The sequence below is a fragment of the Tyto alba genome, unplaced genomic scaffold, assembly GCF_018691265.1.
Source record: "Tyto alba isolate M040663 unplaced genomic scaffold, T.alba_DEE_v4.0 Super-Scaffold_14, whole genome shotgun sequence".
NCBI lineage: Eukaryota > Metazoa > Chordata > Aves > Strigiformes > Tytonidae > Tyto > Tyto alba.
The window spans coordinates 57174494-57201148 of NW_024881276.1; the positions used below are offsets into that span (position 1 = coordinate 57174494).

The 26655-nt window shown below is 50.3% G+C and overlaps 1 protein-coding gene across 1 annotated transcript; it reads right to left on the minus strand.

The window, feature by feature from the left end:
* Nucleotides 1-201: 201 nt before the first annotated feature.
* Nucleotides 202-26331, minus strand: HGD (homogentisate 1,2-dioxygenase). The gene is made up of 14 exons (XM_032997529.2): nucleotides 26279-26331; nucleotides 20363-20434; nucleotides 17744-17832; nucleotides 15893-15998; nucleotides 11884-11943; nucleotides 11334-11425; nucleotides 10665-10699; nucleotides 9412-9491; nucleotides 9179-9278; nucleotides 6703-6827; nucleotides 5998-6102; nucleotides 4693-4819; nucleotides 1182-1363; nucleotides 202-565 (listed from the first exon to the last, which is right to left on the minus strand). Exons 1-14 carry the CDS (start codon nucleotides 26291-26293, stop codon nucleotides 434-436), a joined length of 1320 nt encoding a protein of 439 aa, XP_032853420.1. The 5' UTR covers nucleotides 26294-26331; the 3' UTR covers nucleotides 202-433.
* Nucleotides 26332-26655: the final 324 nt, after the last annotated feature.

Here is a 26655-nt window from a genome sequence, read left to right on the forward strand (position 1 = left end):
TTCAGCTCTGTTTGTAAAGCTCTTTTCCTACAGACAGTACAAAATACTTTGTTGATCCTTAGCTTCTCCCTGTGAAAGACACGCGGGGCTGTATTTTCAGGAGGCCCTGTGAGCGGGGGCTGGCTGTCACCTTGCATCGCACAAGGTGCAGCATTTATGCCGACTACATGTGGTGGGAGCCACGCAAGTACTTCAGCTTCAGCGTGTCACCAGGAAAGCTTTAATTGGCTACTTGAAAGTTAAGAATAATGGTAGTTTTCTACTTAATTTCCCAAGTTACAGAGAGATGATCATTTTCGTGGCTCGGTGGCTGCTGGAAATGCCATTCTGTGCTGGAGCACGCTGCGTTGTCTGAGTTGACTGTGCCAGCACACGTAGGTATGCTGGATTTCCCAGCCTTCACTCACATACTGCAAGCAACAAATACTTCTCTTTACTTGCATTTAGGGTTGAAATGGCTTTTCAGAGGTTCCCAGCACTTATAGTAGTTTTTATCTAGGCGGTTGGAGGTCTGGAGGCCCCATTTGGTGACAGCAAGACTGAGGGACGATTCGAACATGAAGGCCTGTTGGGAAGAGGGAAGGTAGGTTAGGGCAGGAGAGCGAGAGTCTAAATCCAGGCAAGGTGGCTTTGCTCTACCACAAACAGGAGTTGCACGCATGGTCCAGCACTGCCACGTTCTGCCTCCGGCCTGAGCAGCCCAGAGGGAGAAAGCTCTTCAGAGCTGGCATTGCAACGTTGGTATTAACCAGGTCTGAGGAGTGACTTTGGAGTCCCTGAATGCCCAGGAAAGCCAGGTTGTTCCAAAAGCTCTAGTTCAAGATCTGTTGATGATCATCATTAGATTTTAGGGAGTGGAGAAAGGAGGACAATCAGGGGGGTTTGCTCCTTTGTCCATAGTCTAAGACAAAAATTAAATTAATCAGTGTGAAAATTCCCAGCTTCCTGCTCAGGCAACAATTTATGTGGGCAGATGATAAAATCTGCCTGGCATCACACATCTCCAGGAGAGCTTCTGGGAGTTGAAGGGTGCTGATCAGTGAGGGATGTGACTGCTGCAGCGGTTTGGTCCGAGTACTTTCCCAACTTGCCAACGAGAAGCTAGGCTGTACTTTGAGAGTGGCACAGTGGCATTATGCCACGCTGCATTCAAAACCTTGCTAGCTCCCTTGGTTCCTTACCATGGTCCCTTCTGCCACCCTCTCAGGCTCCAGCTTGGCTTTGCTCGCCTTCTCAAAACAGTCAGCGTCCGGCCCATGAGGCGTCATCATACTGTGCAAGCTGGCCCCCCCAGGCTGGAAGCCTTCTTCCTTTGCTTCATAGTGGCCTTTGATGAGCCCCATGAACTCGCTCATGCAGTTCCCTGCAGGAGGCATAGAGAAGAGGTTGCAGCACGGTGTGACTGGGAGGCATCAACAGCTAGGCTGTCAGCTCCTTGAAACCCCCTAGCTAAGCTGGGCCGGGCAGTGAGTGGAGTGGAGGTTCCTAAGCAGGGTATCGCATGAGAGGGCGTCGAGGATCCTACACGTGATGCCTGCAAAGCTGTACAGGTTTTATTCCACCCTTAATTACCTGGATTCAGAAACAGAGCTCCCTAATGAAGGTGCGCTGATGTTGGTAGACCTGGGCTTTTCCTACCCCCTCGAGCTGTGTAAGTACCACGCCTGCATACGGACTGCACGGTGTAACCTGATATTTACAGACTTGGATTAGAGAATTTAAAGCATTGGAAAGGAAGTGCTGTATAATCATCCCTGTGTTACAGGAACAAAATGCTTGACCATCAGTCTGGTGAGAGAGCCTCTCTGCTGTCCCAGGTTATAAGCATGGAATAATTTTGTTCAATATTCTACCACTTCCAGACCAGCCAGGTCCTTCAGTACCTTATGCTTTTGATTCATGCATTATCTACCATTTTTCAAGAGCCACTCTACGCCCAAAGACAAGGAGCCAAATTCTGTCCTTCTCTGAGAAAGAATACTTTAAGTAGACCCTCTGAAACCAATGGAGTAATATACCACTAACTGCGGAAAGGATGTCTCTATCTAATCATTCAGTACTTACTGAGTTACTCCCTGTAAGAAAATATTTTTAACAACTACCATCCCAAGCTTTCAAATTTAGTAGACTTGATGTGACTAAACAGTATGGCAACTTTCTGCTTAGTGGTCAGTTTTTACAAAACCAGGACACGTTTCTGTAGCTATGTTATATATAGCTCTTTTTAACCACTAGTTCGGTCTTCATTAAGTACAATCCAGGGTCTGAAAAGTTCAACAGCAAAATTAATTTAGCTCAAAGCAGAGTTGGCCTATATATGTATACAAACATTCATTAATTTTCATCCCAAGTTGTCAGTGTCTCGTGTAAGACTGGACTGTTACAGGCTTTTCACTCAACCTGCTCATGTGCTGCGCTTGACACGTTCAGACTGCTGTACAGGCCCTAAGAGCTGGATTGTCAACGTGTCCACAACAGAACTGATGATATCGCTTAGGAAGAATGGGCAGGTGAGTAGGAAACCAGGCTGGGACTTAAGAGATGAGCTGAGTCCGGTTTCTTACTTATTCACAGATTTCCTACATGACCCACAACAACACAGGTGTGCCTCCGTTCCCTATTGGTAAAATGGCGTTGTCTTCTACAAGCAGGTTGCTGTGAAATTAAAATCCCTTAGTGGCCGTTAGCTATTAGGTCCCACTGTAATGAGAATCATACAAGTACTCTGTGACACAGATGCAATATGCCCACAGTATTAAAACTGCATCAGACATTTTTCAACCCGTGGTCCAGAGACACTAGGAATAATTTACAGGCTCCAAGGGTGTAAAAAAGTGACCAAGAGAAGTCAGTATTTATGAGCTGCACAGCCACCTTCGTATGTGAAATTGTTATGGTCTCTAGGGGAAATATTTTTGGACCACCATTGCTATATTTATACTTGGGGCAAAACTAAAGCAAGATGAAAACCATGACTCTGAGTGCACTAAAATTCTCTGAACACAGGCCTTCCACTGCACCTGAGAAGAGGAGGCAACAGAGGATTGCTGGCAAATAAAAGAGGCCTCTTGTAAAATATTGGGAGAGAAGAGAGTTCAGTAGCACTGAACTTGTGCTACTCCTACCCCAGAGTTGCTCTGTCCTGTTACGCCTCTCTTAATGGTACAGCACTAATTTCAGAGGGAACTCGTGTGTGCAGTGTCTTTATAACTGACTGTTGCAATGTCTGCCTTACCCACTCAAGCTCTGCCCCTCCATGGCTGGGCTAGAGTACACAACTGACCTGCTCATCATGAATTTAGTGCTCAAGCCTATGGCTGAGGTACTGTGATCAAGTAGCTGTGGTAGCTGCCTGCATGGGTACTCTTAGATCACAACATGGACAAAAGAATGAGAGTTATTTCAGCTGTCTTTTACCTCAGATGAAGCAAAGTTGGACAACTTTTTATTTGTATGGCTCACAAGGCATCTGTGGAGCGCTAGCACAGCTCTGCTGATGAGCAGCAACTTAATCGTGGCTAACCAGCAGTGTCTCTCACCTTTTAGGGTCTAATAAAAGTGACTTGGCACTATCCCAGATGGTCAGGAGACATGTTTCCATGTCACACTCATTATTGTAAATGAAAGCAGAATGACAGGGCAGGACTTTGCCTGTGGGATTTACTTGGATGCCGGCACAGCTGCTTACTGTGCTTGCAAGTGCCACTAATTCTGCCAGCCCCCAAGACACTTGGAAATATGTCTAAGTAGCAGGAGGACATGGCTATTAAACTGTGGTTAGTAAGTGTGCAGAAAGCCCCTCAGCACTTCAGAGTGACCACAGTGTGACCTGGATAGCTTCTGAGATGGGGCCTTTTAGCTGCTGACAGAAGGGGTTCAGGATGAGCAAGCTTTCCCCCTCAGTCTCACAGAGCAGGTTGCCTCATCCCTGCCCTGGAAGGTCAATGCCATGTCGGGAGCTGGATTTCTAGCATCCATTGAATGCAACTCGTGGCCATGCTCTGCCAAGGAGAAACCAAAAAACTGCCAAAAAGAAAAGGGCTCTGATGATGGCAACCAACTCCCCAAAACATCAACCAACTCCCTGCCTGAGAAGGAGCCCAGTTCCTGATCTCCGGCTTTTTAAATGCCAGAGGTACCTCCATCACTGTGCAGGTGGTGAAGAAGGGCTCAGGCGAGCCGATTCACTCCTTTGCTGCGACTCTGATCTCACTCTGTGATGGTCTTGGGCAGCTCTGCATCCCTCCGTGCTTCTCACCACCTGTGATACCGTATTTTCCTTTCTCCTGTTCTTTATCTATGTACTCTAATGAGATATTAAGCAATTCATGGCTGCATGACAGGACAATTTCTGAGGCATTTGTGCAATGCCAAGTTCAATATGCACTCGGTCTCAGTGGGAGCCCCTTGAGTACAGACACATCCATCTATGTAGACACAACAGCCCATCACCTCTGAGTTTTCCTGAGATGCTCTAAATAGGAACATCTTTGGTTTTGTTCATTTTCCAGGGAGGACTGACTGACTCCAAGAAACTGACTCTAGCTCTGCCAAGGGCAACAAATCAGACTGCTTCTTCCCTGCACATGCTCTGACATAAATGAAGGCTTGTTTTTTGTTTGTTTGTTTTTTTTGTTTGTTTGTTTTTCTGCAGTACTGTAATCAAGCACAACCAACAAAAAGCAGACATACGGTGGTAGTATGGTGGCCGGAAGGTGTTGTTAGCTACCCCCCATCGTGGGGGGAATATGACAAAGTCAGCAAGTGCCACTCCAGGACGGGTCGACTTGGCTGTCAGGACAGTGAAGATAGAAGGATCCTGAAAAAAGCAAAGCAAAAAGCATGAAGCAGAGCAGGACTCAGAGCTGTCTGTTCAGGTCATCCAGCCAGTAAACCTGACTGTTCCAGCCTCTCCCTTGCCTAAATACTTTTATCACCTGAGATTTGTGACCCTGTGTGGCGACACCCAGCATCTCGATCCCATGCTGAACGTGGGGGACAAGAGATGGGACTGGATGGTTCTTCCTTTGAGCAGCCTGGGAGAGCCTTTCCTGCCCTGGCCACGATGCCCTTGGGACTGGTGGGGTAGATGCAGGGGAGGGACAGCCCCACATAATAAGGCACTGTTATTCCAGGGGCAGTCTCCAGCATTCATCCTACCACAAAACCATACCTCTTCCTTAGCCGGTCATAGAGGACAGGAACATCCTGCTGAGGGCATTTAGCCTCACAGCCCTTTTAGTTTACAAACAGGAAGAGCAAATTGCAGAGAAATTGTGGCTTGCTTCAAGGATTTTTGCAATCTCTAGTCCAGTAAAGTGATTTTCTGGGCTTTGATCCCAAAGCCATCCTTCTCCTGGCAGGTTTTTCTGGAGTTTAAACAATACTTTCTGTTGGTTGTCTCACTAGAAATGCTCCAGTCTCCTTGCACACCCACTTGCAGAAGCAGCGCCAAGAGATGGCATCTCTGCGGGCACCTCTCCCACTGGGCTGGTTTCCTTTTTAGAAGAGCTGCTCACATTAGTTTTGGCTTTAGTTATTTTCCATAAAATCTAGAAATTATTGCAATGAAAGCTGCCAGCTCTTCAGACGAATTTCAGTGCTGGGCTCAGAGGAACCAGGGGAATGAGTCTGTGCAATTGCAGGAAATAAATCAAGGCAAGAATTTGAAGCAAAAGTATTTTTGCTGAGTTGCACAGTATGTGTTGGCTTCAGTATTCAGCTCTCCTCCAGGGCACAGAAACCCTATGCTAAGCTGCATAAAGCTGTTTAAGAAGCTGATCAACCTCTGGTTATGCCTTTGTATCACAAAGGAGGTTGCCTTTCTCTGCAAGAGTTTGGTCAGGGCCCAGGGTAAGCGGCGCAAGAGATTTCACACTGTTTCTTAGAGCACCACATATTTTTTACCAAGCGCTGAGCCCCTGGAACTCAGGGTGGGGGTGGCATGGTATGGTATCCACAAAGCCTTGCTCTGCCTTGCTCAGCTCCAGAACTTACCGCATGGTCAAAAGCGACGGAATTAATGACCATGAATTTTTCCAGAGGGTATTTGTATGGCGTGTAGTTCCCGTGCCAGGCTACAACATTGAAGGGGGAGAAATCCTACCAAAGCAAAGAGACAGAGGGTTACTATACACAGCCTTCCAATACACTGCACACATGCAGGGTGCTGCTCCTTCCCGATTTAAAAACGGGTTTAGTGCTGGTCAGAGGTACACTGGCAGCCTGGAGCACGAAGTCCTTTAGGCAGAGCCCAACACTGCAGGGATGTGGTTTTCCTCAGCATTTCCACTTGGTGAGCCTCAGACCTGCCTCTGGAGTTTGGCCTCTGAGGTCTTTTGAGTGCCCAGGCGGTGCTTGAACAAGGCCAGCTGCCACACTGGCCTTCTGGTAAGGACACCCTGGCTTTTCACAGCAGCCCGAGCTCCTCTTTTCTACTCCGTCACTATAAATGTACGGAAACAGTGAGACAAAGATCACCGCTGAGCCTTTGTGCAACCGAGTCTTCACAAACCCTTTGTTTCCAGACTGAGGAGCCTCATCTGGGAAGATGAATGACCCAACAAGGCAAGGTCTCGGTCCTGCTCCACTTAACCCACCAGGACCTCCCGGGACTGTGTGCACGCTGCTGAGTTGCACATCCCAGGCCACGCACCGACAGTCACTGCGCTTCAGTTACCTGTTCTCCGGGGGCCTCCTCACCTGCTGGGCTGCAAAGAGCTTGCCCTGGTACTTGCTGATCACCGTGTACCCCGCCGGCACCCGGCGGTCCTCGTACCACGCGACGGGCACCAAGAAGTCACGGGGGTTGGCCAGGCCATTGGCTCCTGTGAAAGCAAGGGAGATGCCAGGGCTCTTTGGGCAACCTGCTAGCAAAGCAAGTGAGAGGCTGGTACAATTTCCTGGCTCTGTGGGTGCCCTTCTGCATTTTGAATGACCTTGCTGCTTCTTGGCCCACCACAAAACCTGAAATAATCACGTACTCCTTGTGCTCCTACAAGTAGGTAATTGTAATACATCCTAGTGTTTAAGTCTACACCCCCTCTAAGTGACGAAGACAGGTCTCCCCTAGTTGCCTTCTGAACAGGATTATTATGTCATCCTCAGTTAAAGGCGTGCAACAACTAGGAATTAAGCAAAAAACAGTGGATGAATTGCTCTCTGTTCCTGGACATCCTGCTGGTTGGACACTTAGCCATGCAGAAGTTACGAGGCATGTCATGAAGGGACCAAATACATTTCTGAATGCTTGCAAAAAGAGTAATAAAATAAGGGCTAGTGATACTTAAAGCCTCTGGTCATACCGAGGGGTCGGTTAGTGTGAGGAGTGCATTTTCAAAGTGTAAAGCGCCATGCAGGTACTGAAGTATTCTTCTTCTTCTCATTACTATTGTTACGAAGTGGTTTTGAATTTCTTGGATAAAAATGCAGACATTACTACCTGCTGCTAAAGTTTAACAGTCAGTGCTTTTCCCCAGCTGTCATTTTTTTCAAGTGAAAAGTGAAGTTAGAATAAAGTAAGTCTGAAATACAAAGGATCTTGGTCTCTGAGGAGAAGGCAGGTAGGTGGTGAGAAGAGGAGCTCTTATAATTACCACCTCCTGAAAAGGTTTACAGGCAAGTGCACTCATTTTCTTTTTCTCCAGAAAGTAAATGTTATAATAGATTCCTGCCTTCTGGAGACAGAAGAAACCCACCCCAGTCCAGCAGTGTCTGAAAAACTAACTAATGGAAAAACTTGTTACAAACAGGCTGAAGCTACAGCATCGATAATCAAGTGAGACAGTCACAGGGCACAAGAGGTGTGTGAAGGCAGGTAACCTCAGCTGGCAAAAAGGAAAGCTGCTGAAAAATCACTGTAGGCTCCATGTGGAAAGAGATGTGCCCAGCACATCAGACTGGAGGCATGCTCAACTGGGGTCCCATTAAACAGCTGCAAATTGGGTCGGTTCCCCACTGCAAGAATGATCGGCTTCAGTTTCACTGTGGCCATGAGATGTTTGCAAGGACCCCCTGAATGCAAATGGGCCATGCCAAGCTTGCTTCTGATTGATAATACCTGATTAGTTTACTTCAAGCATGGCCGGTCTTTCAGATCACACTGAGAGTTATAAAACAAGCCCGGACTAGTGAGGAAAACACAATCCAACCTAAACCAAAAAACAAGCAACCCCCAAAACACAGGTCTGAAAGTGGACACCTCTTGGTTTTGTAGTTATTTTAGCTGTTACAAGGGAAGTTTCACTTCTCTTCCCTGGGGCAATCTTGGTAGCAGTATCCAGGAGGTGTTTTTCTTAGCAAGAAATGTTTGGAGGCAAGTACTCCAGGGACAAGGAAGGTGAAATAACCTGAGCTGAGCACCTCCAGAAAGCTGGCTGGGAAATCACAGCAGGGACGGCAGGGCTTCAGATGACATGCACCTCACAATATCTTTGTCACAGCAGCAGGGGACTGTGCCTTCACGATCTGTGACATTGCACAGACCAGGAGGCAGAGAGGATCTGTGATTTATGAGAGCTAGACCTGTACTCAGTGAAAGCAGATCTGCCCCGGCAGCACAACACAGAGATCTGAGTGTGTTGCTGATCTGAGTCCTGTGGTGCCCATTTTATTGATTTCTAATTCTCCAAGGGGAACAGCTTCTCTCACCAAGGCTCTCTGGGCTCTAGAAATCTAAGGTGCCTCTGCTAACAGAGGTGGGGGGAAAAAACCCAGTTGATTAAATGTAAAATGGGGCTTCAAGAACATCTATCTCTTGTCTCTGAAATCTGGCTTTCCTTTCACCAGATAAATTCTCTCCTATCACTCCAGTTTATGTTATATCTGTAAGTAAGAGGCATCAGTGATGATGGCCTTTTGAATTTCTTTTGGTAGAAACAGGTTCAGATCCAGCAGATGGGGACTCGCAGACCAGAAGGGAAGAGAGAAAGTGGAAAGGGGATGGGAGAGAAACGGACCCTTCAGTGACAAGGGAATCTTGGGACAGCTGGGCTGTCACATTTTTGAGGTGGGAATGCTTGTTCTGCTGGGGAATAACAGTGCTGGGATGGAAAGCATCTTTGTGAAGGAATGTGTGCATGGGAGAATGTGTTACATGGGATATAAAAGGATGGATTTGGGCTTGCAATTCATGCCTGTCCCTGTGAAATTCACTGTAGGTCTGACAATAGATTGTTACCAATGGGTCCCAGGTCAGGCAGCTCGAAATGTGCCCCATACACCTCTAGGATGTAGCCTCGGGTCTCTCCAAACACCTCCACACTGAAACGCATCCCTTGCTGGAAAATAAAGGAAGATACTTACTAGGATCCTTTTAGGTCTTTGCTGACAAACCACAAACAGCTGAATGCAGGAGCTGGCTTGCTCCTGTGTCAGTCTCTGAGCCAGAGTCAAGGCTCAGTCATCCCTTACCTGGATGACACAGATTTCATTGGGGTCCACTAGCATCTTCCCAAATTCGGTTGTGATGAGCAGTTTCCCTTGCTGGGGCACTGGGGAAACAGAACGCAGGCAGAGGAGCTGAAGGAACATGGTGATTGCCACCTTCTCTGTCCCCCCCAAAGCACCCAGGCTCCAAGGAAGAGCAACGGGCCCTTTTTGACCCTACTTCACAGCAGAACCGGGCTCCCTCTCCTGTGCAGGGCCTTGCAGAAGAGATGCTTGCACTGGAAGGAAAGTTTCCAGACCATCCCCATGGCCCCCACATCACAGCAGGTACCTGCATCAGGTTAGGACATCCATCATGGTCCCTTGATATAGAGTTTCTGTCACAGTCCAGATAAATGGGACTTTATATATTTAGGGCCATACCTGCCTGTCTCACGAGCTTCATGTAAAATGGTGCACATGCCCATCCTTATCATGACTGTGGAAGTGTGAGATGTCTGGGAATGACTAATTCTCCCTGCTTCCTGAGGGTAGGAGCTAATATCCACTAATTTTCTGTGACCGTCCTGGCTCAGGCGAGCTCACAGTTTGACTTGAAAAACTAGCCGATTTACAAAACCTGCCCTGGCACTTTTACATTACAGTAGCGAGGGAGGTGAGTGAGAACAATTTATTAGCTATTTGATGGGAGAAATGTTTCAGTTGGTGACCCAAAGGCATATCTGTGCCTCAGTCAAGAAAGATACAAGCAAGTATCAGACTTCTGATACCGCTCAGAATATTTTTCAGCTTGTGTGCACTTTATGTGCCAACCTCAACACTCATCATGGCAGTCTGGTTGCCTGAGGCTGGTGGAGCACAGGAGCTAAGGTGCCGTGCCAAATACTCTTGGACTGAAGCAATGAAAGCATCTAGCTGTAAGCTGTTCACAAATCCTGAGATTTATGTTTTCCAGAAAACCTCTGCCTGTGGTGTGCCCAATACCAGTCTGGAAATGATCCCTGAGCACCCTGCCAAGGATGCTGGGTCACTGCTCAAAAACCAAATTGAAGTCTGACACAGATGTGCACTCTTGAACTGCACAGGAGTGGTGCAACCCACCCAACAGCCCTGCTGGTGCCAAACCACACAATCTGGATGGTATGAGGGTGAAACCAACCCTCTCCTCCAAATCCTGGCTGTAGGGCCCAAGGCTCTGGAAGAACAAAGAGGCAGGAAGGTGGCAATCTACGTAGACCCTTGCGGGAGGGAAAGGAAAAGCCAAAGCATCAACTCACCGATCAGGAAGTCACCATCTGAATTATAAAGGCATCTAAAGAAAAAGAACAGGAAGGTCAAGGTGCCGTAAGCCCCAGGCACTTGCACGCACCACAACTACAGGGAGCTTTGAGCTGGGAGATTGACGTGGCAGAGGTCTCCCCTTTGGCACCAGAAATGCTATTTGCAGGTCAGCGAATGTAATATACCGACCAGTGCAGAGGAGGCAGGGAGGTTTAATGTGCCCGGCCTGGAAGCAGGCCATCCTCTGACTTCTTGCCAGGTCTCTGTGACCCAACGTCGTAAACTGGGGAGCAGGGCTGACTTCCCCCGTGAGCCGCTGCAGGGGGTGGCAATGCCCATCAGAGGCTGCGTGCGTGTTGACCTCCGAGGAGCAGCTCCGGTCCCCGGGACGAAGAGCACCTGGATCCAACACATCCCCCTCTTGCTGCACCCTTCACGTCCAGCTCCCTCCTCCTCTTGGTGGGTCCCCACTCCCTCCCCCGGTGCTTGGCCATGGAGCACAAGCTGCTTCACAAACACCTGCCAGGGACACTGTGAGCACCTCCGCCTGCGCGGACAGGGATGCAGGGACATAGAGGCAGCGACGCTGGGAGCAGCTGGACTCAAGCACAGCGGCGACAGACACACACGGGGCAGCTCGAACCGCCGGGGCAGCAGCCACTGACCTGTCGAGCATGGAGGTGTTGCAGACGAAAATATGGACGGCGATGCCGTGGCGTCCTCTGGGCTCACCGGCGCCGCACAAGGTGCGCAGTCCCTACGGGCAAACCCAGCGTGTTGGGAGTGAGCGGCAGCCGGGCCCCTTTCCTCCCCTCATCCCACCCACTTGCTGGGGCTCACCCCCTCTCCCCGCTTCCCGTCCCACTACCAGCCTTTCCACGTGTGGCCCCTTGTCAAACGTGCTGGCTTTTCTTTAATATATTAAGGGTTTCTTAAAAATCCGTGTAAGCCGACGTTTTCCAGCCCAGGGACTGAGGAGAGCTAGGGGCTGGGGCTTTCTTTTTGAAGGGTTCCTTGAAAGGCAATGAAGAAAATCGAGTCCACTGTCAGCTGGTTGCAATCCGGGATCCTCTCCCCTCCCATGGGTGCTCTGCAAGCCCAGTGGTGTCAAAACTGCCGCTGCTAGCCCAGTGCTGAGCATCCCATGTGCCCCGTTACGCCCTCGAGGGAGAGCAGAGATGGAGGATGCCCGGATGCCCTGGCCCCGTGACTTACGCTCACAAAGTCCAGCTTGTTCTGAGGGGCTTTGGGGATCTCAAAAGGTTTCCACCGCAGCTAGATTGCAGCAAACGAAAAGGAAGAAAGCGATGCCAGTGGTTATGACGCAAAGAGTGGCTGTTCAAAACAAAGCAGACCCCCGTCGCCCCCCCCACCTCCCTGCCCTCTGCTAGCTGAGGTAGCTTTCTCTTTCCTCTTTGCCTTGCTTAATTCAATTTACAGATTTCTTCTTATTTATGGAACTTTTTTCCTTTTTAATCATAATTTTGTAAAATAATTGGCAGGCCTGTGTAGTGCCAAGGTTAAAAAAAAAAAAAAAAAATCCTATTTAAAAGCTGTCTCTTCCTCTATTACTAACAACATTGTTGAGAGGAAAGAAATTCAGATGAGCTGCCTTTCCACAGACAAATTGTCACGGTCCTGTGCTCCGCTCAGCACTGGATGATTCACTCCCTCCATGACCTGAGCATAACACTCCTGTTTGCTCCACCTCATTTTCGCCACATCCGAAGCACAAATATCTCTACCTGAGTGAGTGGGAGCTGCGAGCAGCACTAATGTCTTCTCGCAAAGCCTGTTGAGATCCTCAGGCAGAAAGTGCCAGAGGAGTGCAAAGTATTTATCACTTCTAATATCATATTAAGGGCCTTTGGGAGCTCCTGAGAATGAGGTGCTGCGATTGAGAGACCCTCACTGGCGGGGATTCAGTGCAGACCAACATAAACACCCCAAATTATGAGGATGCTGACGTGGCCAGCTGCAGATACATCCCCCTGCATCAATACACTTGACCCCAAACAAAAGTGCCTGTGACTCTGGGTATCCATGAGAACATTTTCTTGCTTTTAGCTACCCAGCCTGGTTGTTTTTGACATGTTTTTAGGCTGGTGCTCTGAGAAAACAAAGTTTATGGGACTCTGTATCTGTGCCTGCCACTCCCCAAAATTTAAAACAATGTAAAATTTCAGCTAAACTTGAAAGGGGTAAAAAGATATTAAATTCCCCAAGCCTCATGGAAGCTTTTCAAACACAAATCAAAATGTGGTTGCCCAGGCGACTTGTCAGGCTCTCCTGGAGAGCCGGCCTTGGGAGGAAAGAGGCAATTGTGCCCAGCGAGTGCATCTGCCAGTAAAGCTGAGCAAAGCAGGGGCTCAGTGCTAATTAATCAGCTGCACCCTGGGCCTGGCCCCACAGCTTGACCCTCTCCTCTCTGCTCTCCAAAGCTTTCTGCTTCCCAAGGGCGTCCCACCACCACAGCCTCGCAGCAGCCCTGGGTCACCTGGGTGGGATCCATCCCTCGTCCCCTTCCTCCCCCCATCTCATTCGCAGCCAGGCAGAGGCACATTTTCCTCCCTGGGAGACCTGGGTGGCTCCATGGGGGTGCCTGCTCAGGGTCACACTGCTGGGGTGCCAGGCAGAGGGGAAGGGGTTGTTGGAGAAGCTGCGTGTTCTGGGTGGAGACACCAAACAACGTGCCCACCAGCAGATCAGATGTGACCTTTGCCAGGTATTGACACCTCACAGGTGAGCCAGTAAGATAGTGCCGAACCTCAGGCTTTGCTTTTGGTCTTCTTTAAAGCATGTTTTCCTTTGGTTTCCAAGAGAGCCTTCCAGACACGAACCAGAGCCAATGCAAAGCACGGTCAGAAGGTCTCCAGAGCCTGTTGCCACCCCCAGCAGTGGGACCTTCCCCAGCTCCTGTTCATCTCATGGCAGCTGTGAAGGTCAGTGGCGGCATCTCAACATGAATTGTTCCTCTAATGACTGTTTTAAGCTGTCAGGGTTGGGCACTGGGACCCAGCTGACAAGAAATATTGACAGAAAGGGCTTGCAGAGAGACAAAAAGAGAAGACCCTGAAGACTATGGGGAGAGAGAGAAAGGGAGGGAGAACGGGCAAAAGAAGAGAAATAAATGTCAGGCATAAAGGTGGTCTACAGGGAAGGAAATTTTCTCACTGAAGAATATGGAAGGTAACAGTAAATCTACAGATGAACTAATAAGTATAGTGTAGTTCCTGCAGAAGAGCTTCATTTTCACTTTGGTCCCTGTGGGCACCTCCACAGTTGTTGTTCCTGTGGGACAAGGAGAGCAGGCAATGAGTTTGTCATCCAGCCCACTGGTCACAACAGAAAATGGTGTCTGGCCCCTTTCTTCCAAAACACTTGCAAATTGCAAAGCCACTGCCTGGCTCTGCACTGTTTGTCCGGCATGTCTCTGCTGCATTTGGGTTTCACTGCTGCAAGAAGAGAAGAATGAGCGCCCTGAGCCAGAAGAAAAGTCCAAGACAGCCAACAGCAGCCAGTGCCAAATATTTAAAATGAGGAAGCTTTTAGTGTTGTTTCCCTGCTGCGTGATCCATGAGTCTCCTGAGATACAGCACCTCTGTGCTTGCTGTTACTTTATAGGTTTCATCTCCACAAGGTTTGTCCAATCGCTTTTTGAATCCACCTGCATCCGCTGCCAAGAAGTTCCACAGTTTATGCATATAATATTTTTTTAAACGTGACATTCGTTACTGGTATTTGTTATCTCCCTGCCTCTCAGTCATAGCTTCCCTCGGTCATGTCTATTCCAGGCTGGAGAGCTTTCCTCCGTTTCAGCATTTCTTGCATAGATGCCACCCCATATTTTTTTCATCACCTTTGTCTCCTTTTCCATTTTGTCCCCTGTGCCTTTTATAATTCTGCCATTGTCTTTGGGCAAGGTTAAAGGATAATTTCTCCCATGGCCTTCAATGGGCTTTGCATAAGATGCCTCTGTATTGCCATCGTTTTAGATGGATGACAATCAGGAAAGCTCCTGAAGGGCGCTGAGTGAAACACAAAGCACCGCAGGGGAGTACCGGTCTTGTCCAACAAACTGAACCTGGTCACTGGCTCTGCTTCAGAGAAGATGACAAGGAAAGCAGGAAGATGGGTCCTACTTACTGCTAGGAAACAACCCCTCTGGATTTGATGATTGCCATTGAAAGCGGTGAGAGAGCGGGCAGGAGCTTCGTTGCTGTTCCCTTAGGTAAAAGATGTACTACACGTAAATGGCTTGAGATGCTCGAGAACCGGGCATCTTGGAAGTACTGTGGTCATAAATAACCATAAAGGTAGAAGCAGGCTGTGAAAGGACATCAGGGATGCATGAGGTGGTAACAGAAGTCACTGAAGCTTTATCTGCGAAGAAGCACCAAAGACACGTAGATGTGAGCCTGTCGCTGCTCCTTGGTCGGTGGCTGGAAAACACACTCCAGCAGAACTGGGAAAGTATTTAGACAAATGACGAGGCTGCTGGGAGGCTGGAAATTAGCTAATGATGATGCATCAAAGGGCAAAACCTGAGAGGAGTGAAAACCAATGACCACGAGATGATGTTGAGAGGAGAATGGCAGGAGGAAAGACTCAGATTAGCAAAGTCAAATGTTCTGGGGCTGGCAGGGAAGAAATTATGATGAAAGATGATGGCAAAGCCGTAACAGAGGAAGACAAATGCCATGTCTCCGCATGACTTTCCAGAACGAAGCTTGATTTCCCGTGAGGGCTGCAGAGAAACGGGCTGGCAGCCAGCAGCCTTGCCGCGAGCGCAGGGAAGGAGGGGATGGATGGCAAAGACACGCTGCTGCTCTGCCTGCCTGCCTGCCTGCCTGCCTGGGGCTTGGTGAGCCTCTCATGGGGGACACTAAGAGGGAGCAGCCTGAGAGGTGGCCAACAGGAGTCCCCAAGGGAGGTGCTAGATAGCACAGGTCAAACCCTGACACTGTGGCCCCGCTGGGAAGCGGCACAAGCAGCCGTCGAGGTGGGAAGCAGCGAGCACCGCGTCAAGGGATGTGCTTCCTTGGGTGCCCCGTAGGGGAGGAACAACGGGTGGCAGTCAGGCCCCGGCTCCCGTGCTGGCCAAACCCGCAGCTCCCTACGGCTCTCCTCAGACCTCTTGCAGCTCACTGCCTTTGCACCTCTGGTGAGCTTAATATTTCAGTTGTCCTCCGGGCAGGACCAGGGCTCTCTCCAGCACAGTTACCTGATTGGGGTCGGGCTCAACTTCATCCCAGTTTTGTGTCAAGTGGCCTTCCTCGAGAGGTTTGAAGGGTTTGTGGCAGACTGAAGGTAGGATCCTGTACAGCCAACTACAAAGAAGGAAAAGGAGGGTTAGATTAACCCAGGGGAAGAGGTTAAACCCTCTGGGGCGGTTGCCAGCTGACTGAGCTTCTGAAGGCATTAATAACATTTACATTGGTGTCAAAGGGACCAAAATGTGTATTAAATATCAAACACCAGCTCACAGCTAGAGACTTCCAGAGAGACGGCTTTTTATTATAGGCTTTAAATACAGACATATACTGTTATGTGTAGGTAAATGTCTATATGTGTGTTTACATATAATTACATATGTTTACATCCACACACACACATATATATTTATATATATAAAAAAATAAAGGTACAGCTTTATCTGTGGCTGAAATACAACAATCTCTGAGGTGGAAAAAAAAGCCTATTTAAACACAGCTACAAAGCAGCTCAGATAAGACAGTCACCAGTGCAGTATCTAACTAAAAGTACAGAGGAGCTTTCAGGAGTCAGCCAGTCTCTGAGACCGGCTCTGAGACTGGTCACAGCCAGCATCTGAGTTTGGATGGATTACCGAAAGCAGCATCCTATGCCTGGCTGGCCGTGTCCCATAGGACCACCGGGGAGCCCATGTGGTGAAGAACAGTTTTATGTGGAATGATGCTTCCTACTGCTGTAGGTGGTCCCCCACGCCTGCCTCCATCACTGCCTGGGGCTGTCACTCTCCTTCCTTGCTGCCTGCTGTGTCTGTGGCTGCAAGCCCCCCCGCCAACCCTGCCGCTCTGGTGGCCACGAAGCTGGGCCGTTAATCAAGTGAGAGAGCAGAGTTAATCAGGGAAGCCTGAGCTAGGCAGGGCTGCCAGTGCCTTTGATGTGTTAACAGTGGTGGTTTCGGTTTGGGTGGGTGGGAGAGGGAAGGAGGGAGCTCTCCCTTGAGAGCTGGAAAATTTCCATCAAGGACATCTTCGTGCGGCAAACAATGATTCATCCCTTTCCCACGCACACCGCGAGCTGGCTCCAGCCCGGAGAGCAGAGCTCTGCGAGGCAGCTCAGATGATGCATTTGCCTTTCATTTGAATGAACAACAGCAGGGACAGAAAAGCTGCCGTGGGAGAAGCAAAATGAGAAACCCATCTTCTGCAATATGGTCATGGTCAGAGCACGATGACTAGGGCAGAGCTCTGGGTTATTTGCTGCTGGCTGGAACAAGCTGTCCCCAGCACTGCTGGGAGCACGGGGTGGTAAGCAGGGCGCTGGGTGCCTGGCACTGGTCTGAGCCCCTGGCCAGCCCCAAAACGGGTACAGCCTTAGCCAGTGCCTCACTGCCCTGGCCAGAGTGTGGGAGCATCCCTTAGGATGAGGAGAGAGTCCTGCTCAGAGGCTTGGGTTGGACACTGGTCCATCAGATGCTTACTAGTGCCGGGCACAGCAGTGACATTTTCGCAGTAGCATCAGGGCTGAGACCACGAGGTTGTTTCTCACAGCGCACACAGCCCAGTCGGGACCACCTGGCCCCGGTGAACACCCCCTCCCCTTTCTTGCCTCACTCAGAAACCCACTTTCTTTCCCACCCTGACACCCACTTTCTCAGCATTTTTGTAACCCACTCACCCCAGTGAAGTCTTTCCTCTCCCTCCTCCATGATTTTCTGCCCTTGTCCCTCTCCCAGTGCGCACTGGAGATTTTTCACCCTGTTGGGCTTGCAGAAAGTACCGGTGGCACAGAGGCAGCCTCTCCATCGCTCCCCAGTGCTCGCCCCAAGCGGCCCACATCCCCCACCCGCTGCCAGGGGTCACGGTACCTTCGCTTGTTCGTGGGCCGGGGACAGGTGAAGGCAGAGCCCGAGAGCTGTTCAGCGTACAGGCCGTAGGGGCAGACCTGCGGGTTATTCTGAATGGGAGGAGAAGGAACGATAAGGAGTGAGAAGCAGCAGCACAGGATTTAGCTCTGGACCCCCACCCCCCCCCAGCAGAGCACTGTGATGGGAACCCGACAGCTCCGTGTCATGGGGTGCACTGTACCCCTGAGTCTGTACATCGGCCCCAGCAGTCATATCTTCTTGCTCCTGTGAGGATGGGTGCCCCGTGGCTACCAGCCAGACCCCAATCACCATTCCCACGTGCAAGAGGCCACACAAGTGCCCTAAGGGGTTGGTACACCCATTGAGGCAACACACCTGCTGCTGGAGGAAGCTGTGAGGGTCATTGCTCGGCAAGGCCAGCAACAGGAGTGTCAGGAAAAAGGGGATTATTCCCAGCCCTTACAGACTGCAAAGCAAACCATTATTATGCACAATTTTTCTTGAGACCAAGTGTCCAGAGGTGGGGGGGTTGCCTCAGAGCATCATCTCTGCCTGGCTTTCCAGAAGGCAAAGACAGACCAGCTGCACCTTTGCTTCTTCCCTCGTAGGCATTACACACCCCCTTCCCCTCCTGCCGCCTGCCCTGGGGAGGGGGGCACAGCGCAGGCATTTCAGTGGCGTGTTGCTTCCTCCTGCCACCCCTGCCTGCTGCCCGAGAGCGGGACTGGCCTGGGTGGGAGCCTTTGCTTTTCCACAGGGCTTCTGCACAGTGACAATCCTCCTTTGCAGTACGAAGGGGGCACTTCCCCCCTTTGCAGAGCTGCGGGTATGACTAGCACGGGTTTAGCAGCCCTTGTGAGTTCATAACTGAAGGACAGACTCCTCCTGTTCAGAGAACAGAAACTAAACACTTCGATCTAAGTAGGCCAGCATCTATGTGTTTGAGATCAGCAAGAAGCAAAGGCATCCAAGAACTGCAGGAAATACCCCAGCGGGACAGTCATACACCATTTGCTATCCCATCTCCCTCCTGCAAGGTCTAGTTTAGCATCCTGTCATCCCATCCTGCCGCGGCTGAGCGGATCAGCCATCCGTACGGTATCAAACACTGCCCTGACAGGTGGGCAGAAGGAAGAGGTAAAGCTCTCATAATGCATGTAGCTTCTAGCCCTCAAACTCCCATCTTGCTGGCATGGGTAGGCAGTGAAGCAGGGGGATCGATAGCCCTTGTCATTTTTATCTTAGCCAGCACTACTGCAGATGCCAGTCTTATAAATACTGCAGAGGAGAAAGGGGACTGGAGATTTTTTTTTTTTTTTTTTTTTTGTCTAACTCATTTTCAGATTTTTAACTCTTTTGACACTGATTCTAAACTCTGTCCAGATGAATGTACCTCAGCCAGGAGCTGTAGGGGCCCTCCTCCTCCCCCAGAAAGCAGTGCTACTCTGAGGAATCACGAGGAGCACATCCACTACAGCCCACTGCCTGTTCAGACTAGCAGCTGTTGATCTCCCAGTTTTAAGGTGCCTTTTTCTTACATTTTTTTCTCTACCCATCTGCTATATCCAGTCTCAGAAACAAGACACTGCACCAGCTGAGCCATCGGCATGGCAGTTTGTCTTTCTTGTGGGCACACGGTGGGCTGCAATGCAGACCTACGGGACATACACAAGCATTTACCATGCCTTGTGTTGTGTGTTACTATTCACATTGTCACACAATGTGTAAAACATCCGAACTGGGGAGATCCAGAAAACTCAGGAAAAGCGAAGGGTGAAGCTCCCAGTTTGACCTTAATTCTGCTGGCCACTTTGCACAGAGGATGAAGAGGAGCACCAAGGGATGTTGTCATTGACTGAGCATAAAATGCTGCCATCCAAGTCCAGGGGATTACAGGAGATCCAGGGGAGGGCACAGCCAGCCTCAAAATGTGTGCTGGTGTAAAGGAGACCAGCGCAAAGGAGATGAGGGAGCTTTAATTCTTCAGGGTTTCATTCTTGCCTCTGCTGACTAAGTGGCTAGCATCACGTGGGTCTCAATTCCTTTCTTTAAAACATAATTTATTTTCATCAAACATGTTCAGAAGTTATTTCTAAGAATGGATCTGTTGGTTTATTACTACAGGTATTCACATCCCCTCCCTCCAAAGAAGCTGCTCTCCTGACAAAGGCATATAAGCCATCTTCAGTGAACCCAGTTCCTACAGAAATTCCAAAACCCAACTCTCCTGTGTGAGCATGTCTTTTTGCCAAGCTTCAAACTTCTATTCTGGTTTATTCCAGAGCTGATGGCTTTCTTCTTGGTGTGGCCAAGCCACTTGCATTTGCAAACTCTTGGAAAAAAGCCTGCTGCTGAGCAGAGGTAATTCAGGCAAATCTTAACTCCCATGGTGAGACTTGGAAGCTCACGAGAAACTTAAAAATAGAAAGTATGAATGGAAATCTTTAATTCTGATTTTTACCAGCATCTTATTATTCCAGACCTACATAAAGAAGGTTCCTGGAGACTTTTGTGGTGGCAGGGAGAAAGTAAACATGTTAAGATGAAAAGAAACCCAGGGAACAGATATTCACTCTATTCTATGTCATTTTAATAAAGTACTTTAGAAAATCTCAGTACCTGTCCCTCCGGTAAAGCTCCTGGACAGCGTGGATCCTCAGAAACATGTTCATTTCCAAATCCTGACATATACTGTAAAATAAACCACAGAGCTCATCAGTGCTTTGAAAACGCAAACAAAACCTATCCAACCAACCTATCCATGTATTTTTCCAGGGTCTTTGTATGTATTAAGACTTTCTCAAATGCTCTACTTGCATACTGCCACAGACCATTTTCACAGTTCCTGGCTTCACTTCGTTAGCTAACCATGTGGTGGATTGGGAAGCCCAGACAGGATTTACTCTTCTGCTAAAGCTGCACGTCTGTTTTTACCTCATTCTGCACCATGAAGACACTTGAGAAATAAGCCAAATATCACATTTACGGTCAAACTCAAGAACAACAGGGTGATCCGTAGGAAGAATTGCGCACCAATGTTATGGACGTGCGCTAGCACCATCCAAGTTAAATCTGACTTCACTTGAATGGTGGATGTTCCAAAATCTGCAGACTGCCTTGCTGATTTGTTCATTGACTCCTCGAATGCTCAGGGATTGAAACTGGGAGCCGTTTTGTTGTTGGGTTTTTGCAAGACATCCTCATGAGCATCAAGAAAAAGGTCAGGATGTAGTTGGGATGAGGGAGGAAGAGAAACTCGTCTGGGACTTGAACTATGTCACTGATTTTCCCTAAATAAGTATTGTCCAGTTAGGCATGAACCGTCCACCACGGTAGTAAGCGAGAATTAATCCATTAGCAGGTGATAATCTGGTTTTCTAGGGTAACATCTACCCCAAAGACCCGTGGATAGAACAGACCTGCATGCCCTCTCATGCTTGCCCTGCCTCCACCTGCTGTGGTCCGAGCGTGGCTAAAAGCCACAGGACCCCAGAGGATGCGGCTCCCAACTTTACGGCACTGAGAAAAGGCCAGCAGTCAACCTGAAACACCCAAGGGAAGCAGGTGTAACAGAGACCTTAGCTTTGCACTGACAGAAATGTAAATACAGCCCCTTCAGCTGCTATAGAAAGGCACGAAGCAACTCTGTTGAACTCTGCGTGTACACAGAGGTGTTTTGGCAGCAATCGATGGTTCAGCTCCGTGGCCCGGGGAGAGAGTTAAATATTAATGCTCCCCTCTACCGCCTGCAAGAGTAGCCGGGCTACTCGTCTGCCTTCACAGGCAGTGGTGCTGGGATGCCATAAGCCCAGGAGACCCCGCACTTGGCTGACACATGCACGCTTGCTGCGACGGGGTGGCTGCGGCACCGCACTGCTGCTGCGCCCCGGCAGCTGCCGGGGGGTCCAGCACTGAGACACCCCGGGAAGCAGCAGGCGCTCTGCCTTGGTGCAGTGCGATGCCCCGGGAGGCAGAGGTCTGACACGAAGATGGAGTCACAGATCCCCTATACCTGGTTTATTATATTACTATAGTGCCCGAATTACCTCCCCAGGGGGTTCTCAGCCTTACGCGATGTGCAGCCCCCCCCCCCAGTGTAGCAGGCACTCGGAGAGCAAATCTGAAACCTCCCGACAAACCGTGTGCTTTCCTCAGGTGCCTTTCAGTGACCTGTAGGAAAGTCCATTCCCAGGGGAACCAGGCTGGCTGGAAGCCCTGCTTAGCCTACACCTGAAAACATCTTGGTTTTGGGTGGGTCAGAGAGGACATTTCTCTCTTTGCAAACGAAGTACATCACTTGGACTCTGCTGGCCACTGGGTTCTGCAAGAAGCATATTGATATGCAAAGCAGCAGGTCACCTAAGCAGCCTTGGCAAATGTATTGTACTGGAGTACTTTTTTTTTCTTTTCTTTTTTTTTTTTTTTCCTTCCCCTCTTTTAAGCGGAAATGCAGCAATATCTGATGGGACTGCAGCAGTTCCAGAATTAACTGAGACCTCCGCACTGCATCCTCCTCTACCAGCAATGTAAAGGTGGTAGGAACACTTGCCTGCGGGGCAGCCTTGATAAAAAGGGGAGGAAAGGGGGAAGAAGAGGAGGAGGCGGGGGTCATGCTGATTTTCTGGAGGCACAGCCAGCAAGGCCCAGTAGGCTTTGCCATTAGCACAGTAAGGAGAGGGTTAATGCAATGTGCAGGCTGCTTTGCTGAGCCTCACCTGCAAAATGCTTGACTTAAAGCTGGCGGAGAGCTGGGAGGGGACAGTCTGTGTTTTTTTGGTGGGTTTGCGTATCTGGTAACCAGTGTGTGCCCCTCGACAGCCCTCTGCCACACTGCCGGGGGGAAGCGGGAAGGAGGCACAGAGGTTTTGCTGTAAGAAATCCACCCCTCATCCTCTGGTGACCTGTGCAGCTGGCCTGCCCACCCACATCCCTGAAAGCCCCTTTGCTTCTGCTTGCTGGAACCGGGGAAGGAAGGGAGGGAGGGAGGCAGGAAGGCAGGAAGGCAGGAAGGCAGGAAGGCAGGAAGGAAGGCAGGAAGGAAGGCAGGAAGGAAGGAAGGAAGGAAGGAAGGAAGGAAGGAAGGAAGGAAGGAAGGAAGGAAGGAAGGAAGGAAGGAAGGAAGGAAGGAAGGAAGGAAGGAAGGAAGGAAGGAAGGAAGGAAGGAAGGAAGGAAGGAAGGAAGGAAGGAGGGAGGGAGGGAGGGAGGGAGGGAGGGAGGGAGGGAGGGAGGGAGGGAGGAAGGAAGGAAGGAAGGAAGGAAGGAAGGAAGGAAGGAAGGAAGGAAGGAAGGAAGGAAGGAAGGAAGGAAGGAAGGAAGGAAGGAGGGAGGGAGGGAGGGAGGGAGGGAGGGAGGGAGGGAGGGAGGGAGGGAGGGAGGGAGGGAGGGAGGGAGGGAGGGAGGAAAGCAGCTTGGCAGCCAGCACCCCATGCCAGAAGCTGCTCCGTGTTCCACGTTGGTGCAGCACAGCACCTTGCCTGACCCCACGCTCCTGGGGGCAGCGGGGCAAGCGCCTTCCCACGGGGCCCGACGGAGACCCCCTGCCTTCCTCAGCTGTGCATCACTGGGGCCTGCAGAGCCACTGGTCAGCACCCAGTGATGCAGGGGGCTGGGGGGGCTGGGGCAGGGGAGGGGAGACAGGGAAGAGGCGGTGTTGGGAGAGGGGCGGCATCATCCCTGAGAGTGGGGGCAGGAGCTGCTGCATCATTGTTTAGTCAAATCAGTTCTTCCTTGCCAAGAAAAAAAAAAAAATTAATCCTCAGGTAACTGCATCGAAAGCTGGAAAAAAAAACATTGGCAGGACTGTAGCCATGGGAGGGGAGACATCATCTTACTGGTGATTCATCACCCCGAGTGTGGCCGCAAGGCTTTGCCTGGATGTTCAGTGTGGCTTTTCTCATTCACTCATTTTATTTTGTCTCTCCCTGTGGCAGACCTCATAGGGGCTTCTGTGCTCTCAATGCCTTTCGGGGTCAGTGGCAAACACTACTTGGGCTGCCAAAGCTAGCTGTGCCACACCAGCTCCCCGTGTGCATCGGAGGCGGCGTGAGCACCACGCGGGGACCCCGCGGATGCGGGTCGGTGGGGAGCAGAGGCACGAGGGCCAGGCACGAGGGCCAGGCCACCCTCTGAGCCCACCTCCACCTCGCAGCTGGCATTGCACGGGGTAGCCCCGAGCCAGGAGAAATGATGACCCCTTTCTGCCTGCCCGGCACCTGCACCGGGGCATCCCCCCCGGGTGAAAAAATCTGGAGAGATGGAAGCCAACCCTTCCTATCCATAGCGCAGCAACAGGTTTTTGGTCCAAAGCGATCTCCCTCTAGGTCCCTGCCTGGCCTCCACAGTTCCTAGCCATGTTGTGAGTAACCACAAGTCAGGCAGGTTGATGGGAACTCTTTTGATAATTAGGCTGGCGGTTTCTCTGTAAAACAAAAAGTTCTCTGTGCTCCTTTCTTTTCACTTCTGCTTTTAATTACTGTTGTTGTTATTTTGCTTGAGATCCCGTAGCTTTTTATGCAAACGGGATCTTAGGAATTCATCTGACTCCACTTTGGTTTTTTTTTTTTTTTCTCGTTTTTCAGTAAAACTGGAGAGATAAAAGCCCGGCACAGCATAAAAAATTCAGCAAAGCTCATTGATTGGGATAACTGGGATGCAAAGCAGAGTGCTCACAATGGGTGTTGTGTTCTGACCTATAAACCATAACCTTTTGTTCACCAGATTAGACAGCAGGCATGGGAAAAACACATTTGAAGTCTGAACACATAGACTGCAAAATAATTAAGGCCCTTCTTCAAATGCTGCATAATACATTTCTCTATCAGCTTCTGCTGCAGGACACAGGAAAACAACATTCATCTCTAGACAAAAGGCAGGGCACTTTGTATCAGCTCAGTCCAGTCAACACCAGAGCATCTAACACAAACTCGCAGAAACAGGGACAGAAGCATTCGGGGCAATGAGCAGAGCAGGTCTTTCACCCTCTGTGAGGGGCTCCACAACCTCCTTGCGGGGTGAAACCAAAACACCCAAACCAGAGCTCTGCTCTGGTGCTGCTCCAGTGCCGCAGGGCCAATATCCCCAGCAGGAGCTGACATCTCCCTGACATCTTGCCAACCTTCTGCTCCTAAAGTGCTGGGATCATCCAGGGTCAGACCCTTCCTGAAAAGACCTGCCCGGCTCCAGGGTGGGTCAGGGCACTTGGTGGAGGAGGGAAGACAGGGGCGAATGCCAGGAGGAGCAGGGAGGAGGGGTGAAGCAACAGTTTTGGAGGAAAGATGCCAAGAGATGGTGGAGTGAGGAGACATGGTGACAGGGTATGGGTGTATGTGACGTCTCGAAGAGGAGGTGCTGGCAGAGCAGCCTATTCCCATGACCAGATCTGGGCAGACCTGCAGCCACACCGGCCAGCAAGGTGTTAGGGTCTGCTAGGAATGAGTTGAAGATGGACATGGAAGATGCTGTCACAGCCGTGACAGAAACCAATTGGCCACTCATCCAGAGCGGTACGGGGACAAGGCTGCCCTGCTGCTGAAAGAGGATGGTGAGAGTTGGAGAGTGTCAGGGGCAGGCAAGGGAAAGGCATGGTGAAATATTACTGTATGAGGAGACAGGACTGTTCAGAGATGAGTAAGACCTTTAAGACCACTATGTAAAATAATGAACATTGCAGAAGGTGGTGAAGGAGCATATGCATATATATGTCAGGCGTTTCCAGAGCTAAGAAAAGGCTTGGTAACAACGAGAGCCCCGAAGCCTGCGGAGAAACGTGATGGCCCTGCACAAGATCTCGAGACCCACGGTGGTCCTGGGGTGGGCCCCTGCCTCTCCTGCCTGCTGCAGCGTTATTCACACACCCCGACGGCCCCAGAGGCAATGCCCCCGCCGCGACAACAGCAAGGTGCCGAGGAGATTCAGGGTTACAAGTCTCACGTTCCTATGCATGAGCCATAAATCCAACACATCCCGCCCTTCTCCCCAAACTCCTCTGCACTCCAGCAAGTGGCAGCAGGAGAAGCTCCTGCCAGCTGCCCCACTGGGGCTCGGAGAGGAGGGCATGGCTGGAGCCCCTCTGTGCCAGCGTGCCCTGGGACGGGTGCTGAGAAACTGCCCTGGAACGGAGCTGCTGCTCCTCTGGGTTGCTGGGGAAGATGGCAGCCAGGGTTGCACCATCTGGGCAGATGTTGCCAGCCAGATTTCATAGGCTGAGGGGGGAAACACCCCCCCCTGGCAGCCAGGGCAGGAGGAGAGGGGTGTGCGAAGGACAAGGGAGGGACAAATCCCATGCTGAAGAGGTCCTGTGGTGGGACAGCCTGACCAAGAATGATTTCCAAAGGAGAAGAAGAGAGCGAAAAAAAGCCTATTTATAGATGAAAAGCAGCAAAATCCTTTATACCAAGAGAGAGCTTTAAAAACACACCTGGAAACATAAAAGAGGGGCACATTAAAATGAAACAGAGGCGCAAAAAAATCAGTGTCAGGAGAAAAAGGGTGTCCGTAGCCAAGCACCGGTGGGTCACGGGTGCCCAACCCCTTACCTGCAAGCCTGTCATCCTCCTCCTGGTCCTCCTCCTCCTGGAGCAGACACAAACCCTACACAAACCCTTAGCAAGTGTCTGGCTGAAGCAGTCTGCCAAGCAAAGCTTGCTAGCTAGTTGACCGAGCCGGGCTGGCGGCAGGCTGACAGTGCTGGAAGTGAGAAAGTCCAAGGGAGTTTTCAAACTGTTTGCTCAGCACAGTCTGTGTTTAACCAAACGCTGGCCTTCTCTGCAAAACCAACCCCAGGATCGATTTGAAGATAATAAACGAGGGGAGAGGGGGGACTGCGTTCCCTCTCTGCTCCTTTTCCTCCTTAGATGCTAAAAAATGGTCATAGTTCCCACACATGGCGGTGGGGGAAAGAACCAGGTGTTTA